Raw genomic sequence first — 20,662 nt, 5'->3', positions numbered from 1 at the left:
GCCCAGGAGATGTTGGTGTTCCGGCTTGTTGAAACTCCGGCCTTCCCGGACCTGATGGCAACTGTGGCACCTCGCAATGCCGTCCCTAGCCGTCACAACTTCTCCCAGTGTGGCGTCCCCGCCTTGCACCAGCACGTGTCACTCAACATCAGGTGGGCCCTTAGTTCCGCGCTTTGCTGCAAGGTCCACTTGACCATCGACACTTGGACAAGCGCCTGTGGTCAGGGATGCTGCTTATCTTTAAGGAAAGGCAGGGTGAATGTGGTGGAGTCTGGTCCCGGGGTGCAAACTGAGGTACCCTATCTCCTCTCCCAGGCCAAAATTCATGGCAGAAGTAGACTGAAACCCTACGACGTTGCAACCTCCACCCCAGCTACTAGCGGCAAACGCTAAAACACTGGCGTGGGGAGACATCAGCAGGCCGTGCTGAAGCTCATCAGCTTGGGGGATGGACAGCACAGTGCCTCCGAGGTCAGGGATGCCATCCTGGCTGAGATGGCCTTTTTTTTTCCCTGCTACACCTGGGGCCTGGCATATTTGCGCCTACCTCCACCCCAGCTACTAGCGGCAAAAGCTAAAACACTGGCATGGGGAGACGTCAGCAGGCCATGCTAAAGCTCATCAGCTTGGGGGACGGACAGCACACTGCCTCCGAGGTCAGGGATGCCATCCTGGCTGAGATGGCAATGTTTTTTTCCCTGCTACACCTGGGGCCTGGCATTTTTGCGCCTGTGATAATGGCTGGAACCTGGTAGCGGCTCTGGAGCTTGCCAGCCTCCAACACGTTCCATGTTTGGCCCACGTCTAACTTAGTGGTGCAACGTTTTTTGAAAACATACCCAAATGTACCGAAGCTACTGGTGAAAATGCGGCGCTTGTGCGCCCACTTTTGCAAGTGTACAGGAGCCACTGCTAGCCTCAAAACACTCCAGCAAGGCCTACATCTGCCTGATGTCCACACACGCTGAAACGCTACATACCATATCTTGACCAGAGTGTGTGAGCTGCACAGACCTTTGATGGAGTTCCATCTACAAAACCCAAGGGTTCCTCAAAGTCAGCTCCCAAAGTTTCTGCACCATGAGTTTCCAGGGGTGGCAGAGTTATGTCTAGGGGCAGAGGCATGGATAGGGATAATGTCTAGGGGCAAAAGCAGTGTGGATGTGGAGGCAAGCTAAGCAGAAAAAACTGGGGGTACAAGCAGAGGCATGGACTGGGGTGATATCTAGGGGCAAAAGCAGTGTGGATGTGGAGGCAAGCTAAGCAGAAAAAACTGGGGGTACAAGCAGAGGCATGGACTGGGGTGATATCTAGGGGCAAAAGCAGTGTGGATGTGGAGGCAAGCTAAGCAGCAAAAACTGGGGGTACAAGCTAAGGCATGGACTGGGGTGATGTCTAAGGGCAAAAACAGTGTGGATGTGGAGGCAAGCTAAGCAGCAAAAACTGGGGATACAAGCTGAGGCATGGGCTGGGGTGATGTCTAGGGGCAAAAGCAGTGTGGATGTGGAGTGAAGCTAAGCAGCAAAAACAGTGGGTAGAAGCAAAGGCATGCAAAACTCTACCCTGTTGGAGGCATGGGCTGGGGTGATGTCTAGGGACAAAAGCAGTGTGGATGTGGAGGCAAGCTAAGCAGAGAAAAAAGGTGGCTAGAGGCAAAGGGATGTCCAGAGGCAGCAAGGGCAAAGATGCAAAACTCTCCCGTTTCAAGAATTTTCCCTAGGTATGGGACACGTTAATGGCACCCCCTGGGCAAACTACCGTGGTGGACTGACTTGTCTCCCCACACAACATTCCTGGGAGGAGGGCTGAAACACCACCCTCCTCCTCCTCTGCCGTTAAGTGGACCCGAGCTACGAGCTGGAAACGCTGCACCACTGGTGTGGGGAGACATCAGCAGGCCGTGCTGAAGCTCATCAGCTTGGGGGACAGACAGCACACTGCCTACAAAGTGAGTCATGCCATCCTTGATGAGACGGCAATGTGGTTTTGGCCACTGCACCTGGGCCCAGGCATGTTGTCATGTGTGATAATGGCCGTAACCTGGGATCGGCTCTGTAGCTTGGCAGCCCGCAACATGTTCCATGCCTGGGCCACGTTTTTAACTCATTGCTGCTAATCTTTTTAAAAAAGTACCCCAATGTTCCTGAGCTACTGGTGAAAGTGCGGCGCTTGTGCGGATAGTTTTGAAAGTCTATAGTTGCCGCCGCTAGCCTCTATGCACTCCTACAACGCCGGTATCTGCCCAAACAACGGCTGTTGTGCGACATCTCCACACTGCTGGAACTAAACATATCATCTCTTGAGCAGAGTGTGTGAGCAGCACAGACCTTTGATGGAGGTCCAACTGCAAAACCCTAGGATTCGTCAAAGTCAGCTCCCTCAGTTGCTCAACCATGAGTGGCCATGGGTGGCAGACTTATGTGAAATCCTATCCCATCCATTGCAGTGGACACGAAACATAAGCATGCACTCATCACAACTCCGGATATGGTAGCTGCGTTAAGCAGGGTGCAGGGTACAACACAGACCAGGCCCAAGCACCAGGAACAGGTGTTAGAAATACTGCAGCATCCGCCATTTCCTTCCAATTTTGTGGTTGTGGACCCGCCACCGACGTTTGAGGATGATGAGACACAGTTGCCATCATGGAAAGCTGTGGTCATGTGCAGTTTGCAGTAAGGGGACAGTGCGCAATTGGAAGAGGAGTTGGTGGATGACGAGACCACCGACCCCACATGGACAGGGGTGATGTCTAGGGGCTAAAGCAGTGTAGATGTAGAGGGAAGCTAAATCAACAAAAAACCTGGGTAGAAGCAAAGGCATAAACTGGGGTGATGTCTAGGGGCTAAAGCAGTGTAGATGTGGAGGGAAGCTAATTCAACAAAAACCTGGGTAGAAGCAAAGGCATAAACTGGGGTGATGTTTAGGGGCGAAAGCAGTGTAGATGTGGAGGGAAGCTAATTTAACAAAAAAACAGGGTAGAAGCAGATGCATAAACTGGGGTGATGTTTAGGGGCAAAAGCAGTGTAGATGTGGAGGGAAGCTAAGCAGCAAAAACAGTGGGTAGAAGCAAAGGCATGCAAAACTCTACCCTGTTGGAAGACTTATTCCTAGGTCTGGGACATGTTAATGGCCCCCCTGGACAAATTACTGCCACTCTGGGGCCTAGCGTCACCAGGAAGGACAAGTATAGTCGCATGTTGTGGGAATACCTGGCCGACCCCAGCTCTGTCCTCTCCGATCCCTATGTGCTCTTTGCACTTATTTTCTCATCTTTTTTTCTACACTGCACATCTCTTGCCTACTTCCTTTTGGATCTCAGAAGTGGTGGTCCACTTCAAGAAATGGTAACTTCAGTGCTGGAGTTGTCAAGACAGTGTAACGGGATTAGCTGAGGGATCGCTGTCTTAACCACTTTTTGGCACAAAATTAAATTCCAAAGCCAAGTATGGTGCAAGTATATGATGCAAGGACACCTACACACCTATCTCTGACACATTGGGGAGTTCACCCTCATGCGCCCTTTTGGCCTGCAACATCATGCGCCTCTTCCCAGCCACTCCACATCTCCCAAGCTTTTCATTGCAGGCAGAAGTACAACACAACCCACCCCCATGCCCAAGCCTTTATTAGCCTCATCGATAAACTGCTGGCCCTGGAGATGTTGGTGTTTGTTTATGCTTCTGGATACCCAGGCCTTCCGTCAGCAGATGGCAGCTGGGGCACCACCCTATGCTGGGCCTAGCCGTTACTACTTCTCTAGGTGTGCTGTCCCTGCCTTGCGCCTGCATGTGTCCCATAACATCAGTCGGGCCCAGAGCTCTGCGCTTTGCTGCAAGGTCCACTTGACCACCGACACATGGACAAGCGCCTGTGGTCAGGGATGCTGCAGTGCTTATCTTTAAGGACAGGCAGGGTGAATGTGGTGGAGTCTGGTCCCTGGGTGCAAACTGGGGTGGCCTATCTCTTCTCCCAGGCCAAAATTCATGGCAGGATTAGACTGAAACCCTACGACGCTGCAACCTCCACCCCAGCTACTAGCGGCAAATGCTGTAACACTGGCGTGGGGAGATGTCAGCAGGCCGTGCTGAAGCTCATCAGCTTGGGGGACAGACAGCACAGTGCCTCCGAGGTCAGGGATGCCATCCTGGCTGAGATGGCAATGTTTTTTCCCTGCTACACCTGGGGCTTGGCATTTTTGCGCCTGTGATAATGGCCGGAACCTGGTAGCAGATCTGGAGCTTGCCAGACTCAAACACGGTCCACGCATGGCCCACGTTTTTCAACTTGTTGGTGCCATGTTTATTTGAAACCTACACCATTGTGCCTGATATACAGGTCAAAGTGGGGCCATTTTCGTAAGTGAGAACTAGCCTCTGCTAGGCAGAAAACATTCAGCACACACTCCTCTCATCTTCGCACCGTTGGCTGGCGGAGGAAGACGAGGGGGATGGAGTGGCATCTGATGTCCCTGTCCCACACGAGGCTAGAGGGTGCACTTCAGTGCATCCCATTGCTTCACCACAAATGGTGTGAAGGGGAGTGGAAAATGGAGGAAATGGAGAGTGACCCTTACAGTTGGGGCCAGCAAAGGCATGCCAAGTAACACACTGGCACACATGGCTGACTTCATGTTGGGTTGCTTTTCAAGAGTCTAACGCATACTTCACATCATGGATAACAAATAATACTGGATCTTTACAAGCCTCGAACCACAGTCTAGGTCTAATGTCTGTTCCTTTCTTATATTAGGGGAGAGGGAAAAAAAATTACTTAAGTGATGCGTTTAGGGTACATAGACTGACTATTAATGTGTATCCCACTTAGTGTTGTTAGGGTTACACACCGTCACAACCTGGCTAAAGCTTCTATAGCTGTTAATAAAGTCAACATAACTTTACAGTATCCAAAAAGACAGCTGGTACTGACAGAGAGCAAGACAAATGTCAACAAAAGCTGTGAGCTCTGAACACCCACAGTGACTTTGGCGTCATCATTATAAGGGAGCGGGTGGTAATAAATAACTTGGCAGTGCCTAAAACCCAACAAGCTTATACAACTATATTTACATTAAGATACACAAATGACACTTTTTAGTAGCATGTCATGAGACAAGCTGATAAGATCTTCCTTTGTGCAGTGCTATTTGAAAGTTAATAGCTGCCTTCATTTTAATTCAGGAGAAGGTGCAGACAGATTAGATTTAGAACATGTTGCCTTCATTGTCAAAATCCTCTATATAGGTAATGTGTTTTCCGGGCCGAGCTGTCTGGGAACGAGCTAGTGCAGCACTGACAACCTGGGTGAATATGGCAAGAGCCTGAGATGTAGGGTGAATGTATCCCCAAATTATTTGGGGAAATTCCACTCAGAAACTGGCACTATATGGCAGTAGCAAAAATTGTGGGTGCACGTAACCCCAATATAGTCTTTGAATTCCCAGTCAGAAAATGGCAGTATATACTAGTAGCAAAAATTGTGGGTGTATATAGCCCCAATTCTATTGCTAGGGGACTTCCAGTGTATTGAAGTTAGTTTCTGGGGTGAAGGTGGGGGGGCACACTGTCGGAACGTGGATCGGGGGTATATATAGGGTATACGGGAATACACTGTCAGTGTATTCCATTCAGGATCCTGGGAAAGCTGGGTTGCGGCGATTGAGCCCGTCAGTGCCACGTTACACTGACAAGCTTCTCCCTGGAATTTAGCTCTTATAAGAGCTGTTGGTTGTCTTCTCCTTCCTATCCTAGCCTGTCCCTGCCTACCCAGAATCTAAGCCCTAGCTAGCTGGACGGAAACCTCCGTCCCCGGTGAATTGCAAGCTCAGAATGACGCGAACCTGGGCGTCGCTGTTCTTTTAAATCAGAGGTCACATGTTTTCGGCAGCCAATGGGTTTTTCCTACTTTTTTCAACGTCACCGATGTCGAGTAATGGCGCACTTTACCACGCGGTGTTCGATTCGATTTGAACATGGCGAACAGCCTGATATCCGATCGAACATTTATTCGATAGAACACTGTTCGCTCATCTCTAATTGTTATCGATCAGCATAAACTGACAGGCATTCTATTAGGACGAGCCTCTGGTGTGGAACACATTGTGAGGCGCCTGCTGCCATGACAACCATTATGACATCACAACGCACATGACATCATCAGTTCTATGTCAGAACCTTCCTGTCCTGAGTCTGACAGATTGTAGAGGTCCGGGCCAGGTAAGTCGCACAGATATTCTCTCCCATAACAAATGCTTGGCCGCGGCGCCATTCATACAGGAGACATTGTATAAATAATGAGGGTAATGCCAGAAATAAGTACTGTATACAGTGTGTGTAAGGTGACTGTATACATACATATATGTCTATATATATTTATATAATGAGGGTAATGCCAGGAATAAGTACTGTATACAGTGTGTGTGTAAGGTGACTGTATACATACATATATAGTAGGTATAATGGATGTGGTTAGATGAGAGGTGGGTAAGGGTCCCAACTAGAGATGAGCGAACACTAAAATGTTCGAGGTTCGAAATTCGATTCGAACAGCCGCTCACTGTTCGAGTGTTCGAATGGGTTTCGAACCCCATTATAGTCTATGGGGAACATAAACTCGTTAAGGGGGAAACCCAAATTCGTGTCTGGAGGGTCACCAAGTCCACTATGACACCCCAGGAAATGATACCAACACCCTGGAATGACACTGGGACAGCAGGGGAAGCATGTCTGGGGGCATAAAAGTCACTTTATTTCATGGAAATCCCTGTCAGTTTGCGATTTTCGCAAGCTAACTTTTCCCCATAGAAATGCATTGGCCAGTGCTGATTGGCCAGAGTACGGAACTCGACCAATCAGCGCTGGCTCTGCTGGAGGAGGCGGAGTCTAAGATAGCTCCACACCAGTCTCCATTCAGGTCCGACCTTAGACTCCGCCTCCTCCGGCAGAGCCAGCGCTGATTGGCCGAAGGCTGGCCAATGCATTCCTATGCGAATGCAGAGACTTAGCAGTGTTGAGTCAGTTTTGCTCAACTACACATCTGATGCACACTCGGCACTGCTACATCAGATGTAGCAATCTGATGTAGCAGAGCCGAGGGTGCACTAGAACCCCTGTGCAAACTCAGTTCACGCTAATAGAATGCATTGGCCAGCGCTGATTGGCCAATGCATTCTATTAGCCCGATGAAGTAGAGCTGAATGTGTGTGCTAAGCACACACATTCAGCACTGCTTCATCAAGCCAATACAATGCATTAGCCAGTGCTGATTGGCCAGAGTACGGAATTCGGCCAATCAGCGCTGGCTCTGCTGGAGGAGGCGGAGTCTAAGATCGCTCCACACCAGTCTCCATTCAGGTCCGACCTTAGACTCCGCCTCCTCCGGCAGAGCCAGCGCTGATTGGCCGAAGGCTGGCCAATGCATTCCTATGCGAATGCAGACTTAGCAGTGCTGAGTCAGTTTTGCTCAACTACACATCTGATGCACACTCGGCACTGCTACATCAGATGTAGCAATCTGATGTAGCAGAGCCGAGGGTGCACTAGAACCCCTGTGCAAACTCAGTTCACGCTAATAGAATGCATTGGCCAGCGCTGATTGGCCAATGCATTCTATTAGCCCGATGAAGTAGAGCTGAATGTGTGTGCTAAGCACACACATTCAGCACTGCTTCATCAAGCCAATACAATGCATTAGCCAGTGCTGATTGGCCAGAGTACGGAATTCGGCCAATCAGCGCTGGCTCTGCTGGAGGAGGCGGAGTCTAAGGTCGGACCTGAATGGAGACTGGTGTGGAGCGATCTTAGACTCCGCCTCCTCCAGCAGAGCCAGCGCTGATTGGCCGAATTCCGTACTCTGGCCAATCAGCACTGGCTAATGCATTGTATTGGCGTGATGAAGCAGTGCTGAATGTGTGTGCTTAGCACACACATTCAGCTCTACTTCATCGGGCTAATAGAATGCATTGGCCAGCGCTGATTGGCCGAATTCCGTACTCTGGCCAATCAGTGCTGGCCAATGCATTCTATTAGCTTGATGAAGCAGAGTGTGCACAAGGGTTCAAGCGCACCCTCGGCTCTGATGTAGCAGAGCCGAGGCTGCACAAGGGTTCAAGCGCACCCTCGGCTCTGATGTAGGAGAGCCGAGGGTGCACTTGAACCCTTGTGCAGCCTCGGCTCTGCTACATCAGAGCCGAGGGTGCGCTTGAACCCTTGTGCACACTCTGCTTCATCAAGCTAATAGAATGCATTGGCCAGCGCTGATTGGCCAATGTATTCTATTAGCCTGATGAAGTAGAGCTGAATGTGTGTGCTAAGCACACACATTCAGCTCTACTTCATCGGGCTAATAGAATGCATTGGCCAGCGCTGATTGGCCAGAGTACGGAACTCGACCAATCAGCGCTGGCTCTGCTGGAGGAGGCGGAGTCTAAGATCGCTCCACACCAGTCTCCATTCAGGTCCGACCTTAGACTCCGCCTCCTCCAGCAGAGCCAGCGCTGATTGGCCGAATTCCGTACTCTGGCCAATCAGCACTGGCTAATGCATTGTATTGGCGTGATGAAGCAGTGCTGAATGTGTGTGCTTAGCACACACATTCAGCTCTACTTCATCGGGCTAATAGAATGCATTGGCCAATCAGCGCTGGCCAATGCATTCTATTAGCGTGAACTGAGTTTGCACAGGGGTTCTAGTGCACCCTCGGCTCTGCTACATCAGATTGCTACATCTGATGTAGCAGTGCCGAGTGTGCATCAGATGTGTAGTTGAGCAAAACTGACTCAGCACTGCTAAGTCTCTGCATTCGCATAGGAATGCATTGGCCAGCCTTCGGCCAATCAGCGCTGGCTCTGCCGGAGGAGGCGGAGTCTAAGGTCGGACCTGAATGGAGACTGGTGTGGAGCGATCTTAGACTCCGCCTCCTCCAGCAGAGCCAGCGCTGATTGGTCGAGTTCCGTACTCTGGCCAATCAGCGCTGGCCAATGCATTCTATTAGCCCGATGAAGTAGAGCTGAATGTGTGTGCTTAGCACACACATTCAGCTCTACTTCATCAGGCTAATAGAATACATTGGCCAATCAGCGCTGGCCAATGCATTCTATTAGCTTGATGAAGCAGAGTGTGCACAAGGGTTCAAGCGCACCCTCGGCTCTGATGTAGCAGAGCTGAGGGTGCACAAGGGTTCAAGTGCACCCTCGGCTCTCCTACATCAGAGCCGAGGGTGCGCTTGAACCCTTGTGCAGCCTCGGCTCTGCTACATCAGAGCCGAGGGTGCGCTTGAACCCTTGTGCACACTCTGCTTCATCAAGCTAATAGAATGCATTGGCCAGCACTGATTGGCCAGAGTACGGAATTCGGCCAATCAGCGCTGGCCAATGCATCCCTATGGGAAAAAGTTTATCTCACAAAAATCACAATTACACACCCGATAGAGCCCCAAAAAGTTATTTTTAATAACATTCCCCCCTAAATAAAGGTTATCCCTAGCTATCCCTGCCTGTACAGCTATCCCTGTCTCATAGTCACAAAGTTCACATTCTCATATGACCCGGATTTGAAATCCACTATTCGTCTAAAATGGAGGTCACCTGATTTCGGCAGCCAATGACTTTTTCCAATTTTTTTCAATGCCCCCAGTGTCGTAGTTCCTGTCCCACCTCCCCTGCGCTGTTATTGGTGCAAAAAAGGCGCCAGGGAAGGTGGGAGGGGAATCGAATTTTGGCGCACTTTACCACGTGGTGTTCGATTCGATTCGAACATGGCGAACACCCTGATATCCGATCGAACATGTGTTCGATAGAACACTGTTCGCTCATCTCTAGTCCCAACCCGTACGTAGTATAATAAAGAGTCCCACCAAAAGTAACTTCTTTAGTGTGAATACTTTAATATCGGAAGTTTTGAACAGAGTTGGTGAAAACGATACATAAACGTTTTCGGCCCGGATGGCCTTCTTCAGACTCTACAAGTGAAAAAAGTGCCAGACAAAATAACTAGTGAGTATTTCACCAAAAATTTCTCGTTTTACAATCTATACAAAAATTTTGACCATAACCAACTGTACAAGCTATACATACTGTACAAAATATACATAATCATCACTCAAGATGAAATATCACGAGGATCCCGGAAGCAAGCAGATATACCAGGAGATTCTCCCAAATGGCATGGAACACATGAAATCAAAGATAGCCTTCTTATATACAAAACGCTTTCTTTTACACAAACATAATTGAGGTCCTTGGTCACGCAAAGGAAAAAGATAGAGTCAGAGAGAAGCTTTTGGTGAATAGGCCATTCTTGGTGAGCAAATTAAGATGATCCCTTGAGTGCCATAATACCCTGTGTTAAGTAGATAGGAATAGTTACTATACATAGAGAATAATTGTAGGACATACCGTATCAGTTTAGCTGAAAAGAGTAGACAATTTAGGGAAAGCCCAAGCAGAAGAGGGATATGCCTGTAGGAAGAAATTTGATGTGTGATACTAGAATGTAGAGTATTACACTAAAACACTGAATCTGTATAAAATAATGTAAATATGCAGGCGCTCACCCTCAAAACTGTATCTCTAAGATGGACACAGGTGGTGTGATGGACTATGAACCGGGATAATGACCCTAATGGAATAATAAACCATAGCATCAGAGCTACATAGCGAGAGAATACTATTAACAGTATCAAATGGGATACTGGCTTACCCTAGTATGGATTTAAACCAGTAAAATGGCCAGGTCAGCTGTGTGTTTAGGGATGCAGGGTGGGCTGCAACAGAAACATAATAGATATATTGGCTAAAGCAAACTAAACAAGCTAGAAAGCATATATAGCTAACGGTAAGAGTACAGATGAGGTTATATTACCTGCAAGATGACGCCTATGGTATGCCTGAAGGAGTGTAGCATTGGTGGTGCAGTGTCTCCTAGGGTATAATGAACAATAGTTGCTGGTCTGTTGTTATAGTCAAACAAGACATGATGCCCAAGGTCCCTATCCTGTATTTACCTTAGGGAGCTGTGCGTGATGCGTCCTGAGTCATTGGTGGCGTGGTAGATACTGCGGGCGGTCAGCGTTTTATCGTGCGCTGAACCGGCCCGCCCAGTCACCACGGTGCATGCGCACAGTGCGTAATGACGCAAGGCCACGCTCGCGTCCCGTGTAAGTCAATGGGGGTGGGACGGAGCGGCCCTGCGATCGTGTGGAGAGGGGCGGTACTGTTGTTATGACTACCAGAGTATGTAGGGCAGACGCTACATGTATAGCAGCTGCCCGGAAATGAACGATAGAGTGCTGCAGCCGTAATCTTTGAGAATGTTAGGAAAGTTGGAGGAGAGAAGAGGAAGTGGAATAATGAAACCTAGGTAATGTGACAGAAAATTGACCAAGGATACCTCTTAGATGCTGTCGCCGAAGTGTCTTAGCGGCGATTCTGGAAAAGATGAAGATAATGTTAGTATAAATGCTCATAATTCATAGGAAAGCGGCGATGTCATATTCCCTATTTAACCCTAAGGGTTCCATAGTTTGAAGAGTATATATCCAAAAAGCTTCCCTGCGTTTCAGAAGGCGGATCCTGTCCCCACCTCTCCTTGGTGGGTCCACCTGTTCAAGCACCTGAAATCTGAGCTGAGCAATATTATGATTCTGATTGATGAAGTGGGCTGGAATTGGAAGATGTACTAAACGGCAACGAATATTGGACTTGTGTTGGCGTATGCGGTCTCGCACACGCTGGGTGGTCTCCCCAACGTATGCGAGACCGCACGGGCACTTAATCAAATAAACTACGTATGTAGATTCACAGGTGAAAAAACCCCTTGAAGGGAAAGTGCGTCCAGAAAGGGGGTGGTAAATTCTGTCCCCCCTCGAAATGTTAGAACATTGCAGACACCCTAGACACGGAAAGGTGCCTTTCCTGGGCGTGTCCAGGAATGTCTGCCTAGGGACTCTTTGACTAGAGCCAAGGTCCGCCTTAACCACAGTGTCATGTATATTGCGGGGTCGCTTGTAACATGGCATGAACCCATTCTGGAATTCTTCAACGTTGGGATAGGAATTTTTCAATGTGCCCCAATGTTTGCGGATAATCCGGTGGATTTTATAGTTGAAGGGGTGGTAAGTATGGATGAACGGGATTCGTTTAGGTTTTGTCCTAGTGACCCCTTGTGTGTTATTAGATCTAGCGCTATCTACAATGGATTGTGGGTACCCTCGTGCGATGAACCTGTTTTTCATTTCCTCAATCCTAACTGCTCGCACGTCGGGGTTATCCACTATGCGATTGACTCTGGTGAATTGGGATTTTGGTAAAGACTTTTTTGTTGCAAGCGGGTGAAAACTCGAATAGTGGAGTAAGCTGTTCCTATCTGTCTCCTTTACAAACAGGTCGGTAGATAGGTTACCGTGGTCGTCCCTACTGACCAGTGTGTCCAGGAAACTAATGGATCTTTTGCTATGGGTTAGGGTGAATTTAAGCTCTGGCCATATGCTGTTAATGTAATCCCTAAAGAAAAGAAGAGACTCCAGGCTACCTGTCCATAAACAAAAGATGTCGTCTATGTATCTTTTCCATAGAGTACAATGGCTGGTAAACAGTGGATGTGGGTATATCCATGTTTCCTCGAAGTCCGCCATATACGCATTAGCGTATGGGGGGGCCACATTCGACCCCATGGCGGTACCCTGTCTCTGTTTGTAATAGCTGTCTTGGAAGAGGAAGTAGTTCTCCTCCAAAACAATTCTAAGTAAATCTATTGCCAATGATGTTACTTGCGGGAGTAGTGTGGAATCTGCCAGAAGTTTCCTGGTGGCTTGAATGCCTTTACTGTGCGTGATGGAGGTATAGAGGCTCACCACGTCAAAAGATGCCAGAATCGTGTGAGCAGGGATCGGGTTGTTTGCGCGAATGTATGTGAGAAACATTGAGGTGTCCAGTAGAAACGAGGTTGTATTTTTAGTGAGTGGGGTCAGTAGTTTTCTAAGAAGATTGCTAGAGGTGACAGGACCGAGTCTGTAGAGGCTACTATCGGTCTACCAGGAGGTTTCTGTAGCCTTTTGTGAATTTTGGGTAAGGTGTAAAATACCGGTGTAACGGGGGACGTGTTGGTGAGGAATTGTACTGTGTCGTCATCAATTGTACCTAATTGTTTGTGTAGTTGTAATGTTGCTTGAATTCTATCCCTAATACTTCCCAATGGATCTGTTCTTAGGGGTTCATATACCTCCCTGTTATTCAATTGTCCCATGATTTCCTCGACATAGTCTGCTTTGTCCATAATCACCGTCGCACCCCCTTTATCCGCTGGTTTGATAATCAGTGATTTATCCTCCATAACGGATCTCAGGGTCTCTCTTTGTTCGGGTGACAAATTCGAGACGCACGAAAGTCTTTTACCCTCCACCTCCCTCCGTAACGAGTTGACGTCCCGTTGTATTAAATTAATTGTGGCTTCTACGGCCGGAATATTCTTCGGTGGCTGGAAGCTGCTCCTATTCCTAAGTCCAAGTGACTTAGAGGAGATGAGTCCCTGATATTCCATGACCGGGGCCCTGGTACTAACAGGTTGAGTCGAAAAGAAGGCTTTCAGACGTAACGATCTGAAAAACCTTTGTAAGACCTGGACTTACAAAGGTTTTTCAGATCGTTACGTCTGAAAGCCTTCTTTTCGACTCAACCTGTTAGTACCAGGGCCCCGGTCATGGATTATCAGGGACTCATCTCCTCTAAGTCACTTGGACTTAGGAATAGGAGCAGCTTCCAGCCACCGAAGAATATTCCGGCCGTAGAAGCCACAATTAATTTAATACAACGGGACGTCAACTCGTTACGGAGGGAGGTGGAGGGTAAAAGACTTTCGTGCGTCTCGAATTTGTCACCCGAACAAAGAGAGACCCTGAGATCCGTTATGGAGGATAAATCACTGATTATCAAACCAGCGGATAAAGGGGGTGCGACGGTGATTATGGACAAAGCAGACTATGTCGAGGAAATCATGGGACAATTGAATAACAGGGAGGTATATGAACCCCTAAGAACAGATCCATTGGGAAGTATTAGGGATAGAATTCAAGCAACATTACAACTACACAAACAATTAGGTACAATTGATGACGACACAGTACAATTCCTCACCAACACGTCCCCCGTTACACCGGTATTTTACACCTTACCCAAAATTCACAAAAGGCTACAGAAACCTCCTGGTAGACCGATAGTAGCCTCTACAGACTCGGTCCTGTCACCTCTAGCAATCTTCTTAGAAAAACTACTGACCCCACTCACTAAAAATACAACCTCGTTTCTACTGGACACCTCAATGTTTCTCACATACATTCGCGCAAACAACCCGATCCCTGCTCACACGATTCTGGCATCTTTTGATGTGGTGAGCCTCTATACCTCCATCACGCACAGTAAAGGCATTCAAGCCACCAGGAAACTTCTGGCAGATTCCACACTACCCCCGCAAGTAACATCATTGGCAATAGATTTACTTAGAATTGTTTTGGAGGAGAACTACTTCCTCTTCCAAGACAGCTATTACAAACAGAGACAGGGTACCGCCATGGGGTCGAATGTGGCCCCCCCATACGCTAATGCGTATATGGCGGACTTCGAGGAAACATGGATATACCCACATCCACTGTTTACCAGCCATTGTACTCTATGGAAAAGATACATAGATGACATCTTTTGTTTATGGACAGGTAGCCTGTAGTCTCTTTTTTTCTTTAGGGATTACATTAACAGCATATGGCCAGAGCTTAAATTCACCCTAACCCATAGCAAAAGATCCATTAGTTTCCTGGACACACTGGTCAGTAGGGACGACCACGGTAACCTATCTACCGACCTGTTTGTAAAGGAGACAGATAGGAACAGCTTACTCCACTATTCGAGTTTTCACCCGCTTGCAACAAAAAAATCTTTACCAAAATCCCAATTCACCAGAGTCAATCGCATAGTGGATAACCCCGACGTGCGAGCAGTTAGGATTGAGGAAATGAAAAACAGGTTCATCGCACGAGGGTACCCACAATCCATTGTAGATAGCGCCAGATCTAATAACACACAAGGGGTCACTAGGACAAAACCTAAACGAATCCCGTTCATCCATACTTACCACCCCTTCAACTATAAAATCCACCGGATTATCCGCAAACATTGGGGCACATTGAAAAATTCCTATCCCAACGTTGAAGAATTCCAGAATGGGTTCATGCCATGTTACAAGCGACCCCGCAATATACGTGACACTGTGGTTAAGGCGGACCTTGGTTCTAGTATAAGAGTCCCTAGGCAGACATTCCTGGACACGCCCAGGAAAGGCACCTTTCCGTGTCTAGGGTGTCTGCAATGTTCTAACATTTCGAGGGGGGACAGAATTTACCACCCCCTTTCTGGACGCACTTTCCCTTCAAGGGGTTTTTTCACCTGTGAATCTACATACGTAGTTTATTTGATTAAGTGCCCGTGCGGTCTCGCATACGTTGGGGAGACCACCCAGCGTGTGCGAGACCGCATACGCCAACACAAGTCCAATATTCGTTGCCGTTTAGTACATCTTCCAATTCCAGCCCACTTCATCAATCAGAATCATAATATTGCTCAGCTCAGATTTCAGGTGCTTGAACAGGTGGACCCACCAAGGAGAGGTGGGGACAGGATCCGCCTTCTGAAACGCAGGGAAGCTTTTTGGATATATACTCTTCAAACTATGGAACCCTTAGGGTTAAATAGGGAATATGACATCGCCGCTTTCCTATGAATTATGAGCATTTATACTAACATTATCTTCATCTTTTCCAGAATCGCCGCTAAGACACTTCGGCGACAGCATCTAAGAGGTATCCTTGGTCAATTTTCTGTCACATTACCTAGGTTTCATTATTCCACTTCCTCTTCTCTCCTCCAACTTTCCTAACATTCTCAAAGATTACGGCTGCAGCACTCTATCGTTCATTTCCGGGCAGCTGCTATACATGTAGCGTCTGCCCTACATACTCTGGTAGTCATAACAACAGTACCGCCCCTCTCCACACGATCGCAGGGCCGCTCCGTCCCACCCCCATTGACTTACACGGGACGCGAGCGTGGCCTTGCGTCATTACGCACTGTGCGCATGCACCGTGGTGACTGGGCGGGCCGGTTCAGCGCACGATAAAACGCTGACCGCCCGCAGTATCTACCACGCCACCAATGACTCAGGACGCATCACGCACAGCTCCCTAAGGTAAATACAGGATAGGGACCTTGGGCATCATGTCTTGTTTGACTATAACAACAGACCAGCAACTATTGTTCATTATACCCTAGGAGACACTGCACCACCAATGCTACACTCCTTCAGGCATACCATAGGCGTCATCTTGCAGGTAATATAACCTCATCTGTACTCTTACCGTTAGCTATATATGCTTTCTAGCTTGTTTAGTTTGCTTTAGCCAATATATCTATTATGTTTCTGTTGCAGCCCACCCTGCATCCCTAAACACACAGCTGACCTGGCCATTTTACTGGTTTAAATCCATACTAGGGTAAGCCAGTATCCCATTTGATACTGTTAATAGTATTCTCTCGCTATGTAGCTCTGATGCTATGGTTTATTATTCCATTAGGGTCATTATCCCGGTTCATAGTCCATCACACCACCTGTGTCCATCTTAGAGATACAGTTTTGAGGGTGAGCGCCTGCATATTTACATTATTTTATACAGATTCAGTGTTTTAGTGTAATACTCTACATTCTAGTATCACACATCAAATTTCTTCCTACAGGCATATCCCTCTTCTGCTTGGGCTTTCCCTAAATTGTCTACTCTTTTCAGCTAAACTGATACGGTATGTCCTACAATTATTCTCTATGTATAGTAACTATTCCTATCTACTTAACACAGGGTATTATGGCACTCAAGGGATCATCTTAATTTGCTCACCAAGAATGGCCTATTCACCAAAAGCTTCTCTCTGACTCTATCTTTTTCCTTTGCGTGACCAAGGACCTCAATTATGTTTGTGTAAAAGAAAGCGTTTTGTATATAAGAAGGCTATCTTTGATTTCATGTGTTCCATGCCATTTGGGAGAATCTCCTGGTATATCTGCTTGCTTCCGGGATCCTCGTGATATTTCATCTTGAGTGATGATTATGTATATTTTGTACAGTATGTATAGCTTGTACAGTTGGTTATGGTCAAAATTTTTGTATAGATTGTAAAACGAGAAATTTTTGGTGAAATACTCACTAGTTATTTTGTCTGGCACTTTTTTCACTTGTAGAGTCTGAAGAAGGCCATCCGGGCCGAAAACGTTTATGTATCGTTTTCACCAACTCTGTTCAAAACTTCCGATATTAAAGTATTCACATTAAAGAAGTTACTTTTGGTGGGACTCTTTATTGTATACATACATATATGTCTATATATATTTATATAATGAGGGTAATGCTAGAAATAAGTACTGTATACAGTGTGTGAGTAAGGTGACTGTATACATACATATATGTCTATATATATATATTTATATAATGAGGGTAATGCCAGAAATAAGTACTGTATACAGTGTGTGTGTAAGGTGACTGTATACGTACATATATGTCTATATATATTTATATAATGAGGGTAATGCCAGAGATAAGTACTGTATACAGTGTGTGTGTAAGGTGTCTGTATACATACATGTATGTCTTTATATATTTATATAATGAGGGTAATGTCAGAGATAAGTACTGTATACAGTGTGTGTAAGGTGACTGTATACATACATATATGTCTTTATATATTTATATAATGAGGGTAATGTCAGAGATAAGTACTGTATACAGTGTGTGTAAGGTGACTGTATACATACATGTATGTCTATATATATTTATATAATGAGGGTAATGCCAGAAATAAGTACTGTATACAGTGTGTGTGTAAGGTGACTGTATACATACATATATTTATATATATATTTATATAATAAGAGTAATACCAGAAATAAGCACTGTATACATACATATATGTCTATATATATTTATAGAATGAGGGTAAGGACAAAAATAACAACTATATACAGTGTGTTTGTAAGGTGACTGTATACATACATATATTTCTATATATATTTATAGAGTAAGTGTAATGCCAGAAATAAGTCCTGTATACAGTGTGTGTGTAAGGTGTCTGTATACATACATGTATGTCTATATATATTTATATAATGAGGGTTATACCAGAGATAAGTACTGTATACATTGTGTATGTAAGGTGACTGTATACATACATATATATCTATATCTATATATATATTTATAGAATGAGGGTAAGGCCAGAGATAAGTACTGTATACAGTGTGTGTGTAAGTTGACTGTATACATAAAGTATATGTCTATATATATTTATATAATGAGGGTAATGCCAGAAATAAGTACTGTATACAGTGTGTGTGTAAGGTGTCTGTATACATACATATATGTCTATATATATTTATAAAGTAAGTGTAATGCCAGAAATAAGTACTGTATACAGTGTGTATAAGGTGACTGTATACATACATATATGTCTATATATATTTATATAATGAGGATAATACCAGAAATAAGTACTGTATACAGTGTGTGTGTATGGTGTCTGTATACATACATATATGTCTATATATATTTATATAATGAGGGTAATGCCAGAAATAAGTACTGTATACAGTGTGTATAAGGTGACTGTATACATACATATATGTCTATATATATTTATATAATGAGGATAATACCAGAAATAAGTACTGTATACAATGTGTGTGTAAGGTGTCTGTATACATACATATATGTCTATATATATTTATATAATGAGGGTAATGCCAGAAATAAGTACTGTATACAGTGTGTGTGTAAGGTGTCTGTATACATACATATATGTCTATATATATATTTATATAATGAGGGTAATGCCAGAAATAAGTACTGTATACAGTGTGTGTGTAAGGTGTGTATATTTAGCGAGGGATACAGTAATCTTCCAGAAGTGAAGTAAGGGTCCCAACCCGTCTTGTAATATAAAGAAGAACTTCACGTTTGTAGGTGCCAAAATTTTATTTTTAGTAAAGTCAAGTGAACGTTTTCGGTCACATGGACCTTCATCAGACTCTACAATTGAAATTATAAGAAAACAATATTATAAATACAGAAAAATAAATCAAAATACAGCCACATCCGGCTTGAACATTGACACAAAATCTATGCATACATGAACAGAACCATGTTGTTGAGTTAGCGGGGTATAACAAGGATCGTTACCTAAGTCCCAATTCCATAGAATTCAAAAGATAGTGGATCAATCAATCGTTTGTGGATTTTTGGAAGTATGTAAATCACTGGAGTGATTGGATCACGTTTCGTGAGATAATTGACTGTGTAAGGATCAATGGTCCTATCATGAAGGTATTTGTGAAGAGTGTTGTTGATTCTGTTCGCGATCTTATTGACTGGATTCCCATCTAATATAGTATACACCTCAGTGTCAGACAGCTGACGTCTGATCTCATTAGTATAAGAGGATTTGTCCATGACAACAATTGCACCTCCCTTGTCTGCCGGTTTGATTATCAGATTATTATCTTTTATAAATTGTTCAAGGGCAATTTTGTCCATATTAGACAGATTGGAGGTGCACTTGTATTCGTTACGCTCGACCATATCCCTGAATCTTTTAATGTCTTTAATGTCTTTCTTTAATGACATTCTTGAGCACCCCAAAAGTGGGCACATTTCCTTGTCTTAATTGCCAACAATGCTCAAATATATTGAGAGGTGAGAAGATTTACCACCCGCTCACAGGTCAGACATATCCAATTAGGGAGTTTTTCACATGCAACTCAAACTATGTGGTTTATTTGATAAAATGTCCATGCGGTCTCGCATACGTTGGGGAAACTACCCAGCGTGTGCGGGACCGCATAAAACAACACAAATCAAACATTCGTTGCAAAAACCTACTGCTCCCACTACCTTCACATTTTGACAGATGTAGGCACAGTGTTTCCCAATTGAGGTTTCAAGTATTGGAACATGTTCCGTTGCCACGCAGAGGCGGGAATAGGATTACATTATTGAAAAAGAAGGAGGCCTTCTGGATCCACAGGCTCCAGACTCTGGAACCTAGTGGACTCAATCGCGAGTACGAAATACAAGCTTTCACTTGAAGGTATAACATCTGCTTTTGTATACTGTATCATAATGTATGAACTGATATAATTCCTTTTTTCTCCATAGACACGCTGAGGACCACCTCCAGGACCACCTGGCCCGCTTAGACATATATCCTTTTGCTAAGACTGGATTTTCATTTTTCATTTTTATTTTTATTATTTTTTATCTTTTAATTTTTATTTTTTATTTTATAATTTTTATTCTTTATTCTTTTTTTATCTTTCCTTCATCTCTATTTTTCCTTTCATCTTATTACTATACTGTCCATAACTTTATTCTCTATTATAAGCATCTATAAGTATCTGTTCTTAGTCCTCTACCTTATTCAGGTTACATATCACTGGTGTTGCACTAGGATCCCGTGTGGGTCTTTTTCTTGGTACTTCTCCTTTAACAGTATGCCTACTCGCATACACGGCTTTGTCCACCTAGTTCACATCTGATCAGCGAATATCTCTCCTTGCCGGGACCTATGCGCATGCGCATT

At 45.3% G+C, this 20,662-nt stretch overlaps 1 protein-coding gene across 1 annotated transcript in view; it reads right to left on the bottom strand.

Annotated features, from left to right (window-relative positions):
- LOC142182739 (uncharacterized) overlaps positions 1-19,707 on the bottom strand; it is an 85,576-nt gene extending 65,869 nt beyond the window's left edge. The window contains exons 1-2 of the mRNA XM_075257458.1: positions 19,342-19,707; positions 15,786-15,836 (exon numbers count right to left, since the gene is read on the bottom strand). Coding sequence (XP_075113559.1) covers positions 15,786-15,836; positions 19,342-19,707 — 417 coding nt within the window. The remainder of the gene's footprint in view (positions 1-15,785; positions 15,837-19,341) is intronic.
- Positions 19,708-20,662: the final 955 nt, after the last annotated feature.

This window comes from Leptodactylus fuscus, chromosome 1 (assembly GCF_031893055.1).
Source record: "Leptodactylus fuscus isolate aLepFus1 chromosome 1, aLepFus1.hap2, whole genome shotgun sequence".
Classification (NCBI taxonomy): domain Eukaryota; kingdom Metazoa; phylum Chordata; class Amphibia; order Anura; family Leptodactylidae; genus Leptodactylus; species Leptodactylus fuscus.
This window is presented reverse-complemented; position numbering and strand designations above follow the sequence as displayed.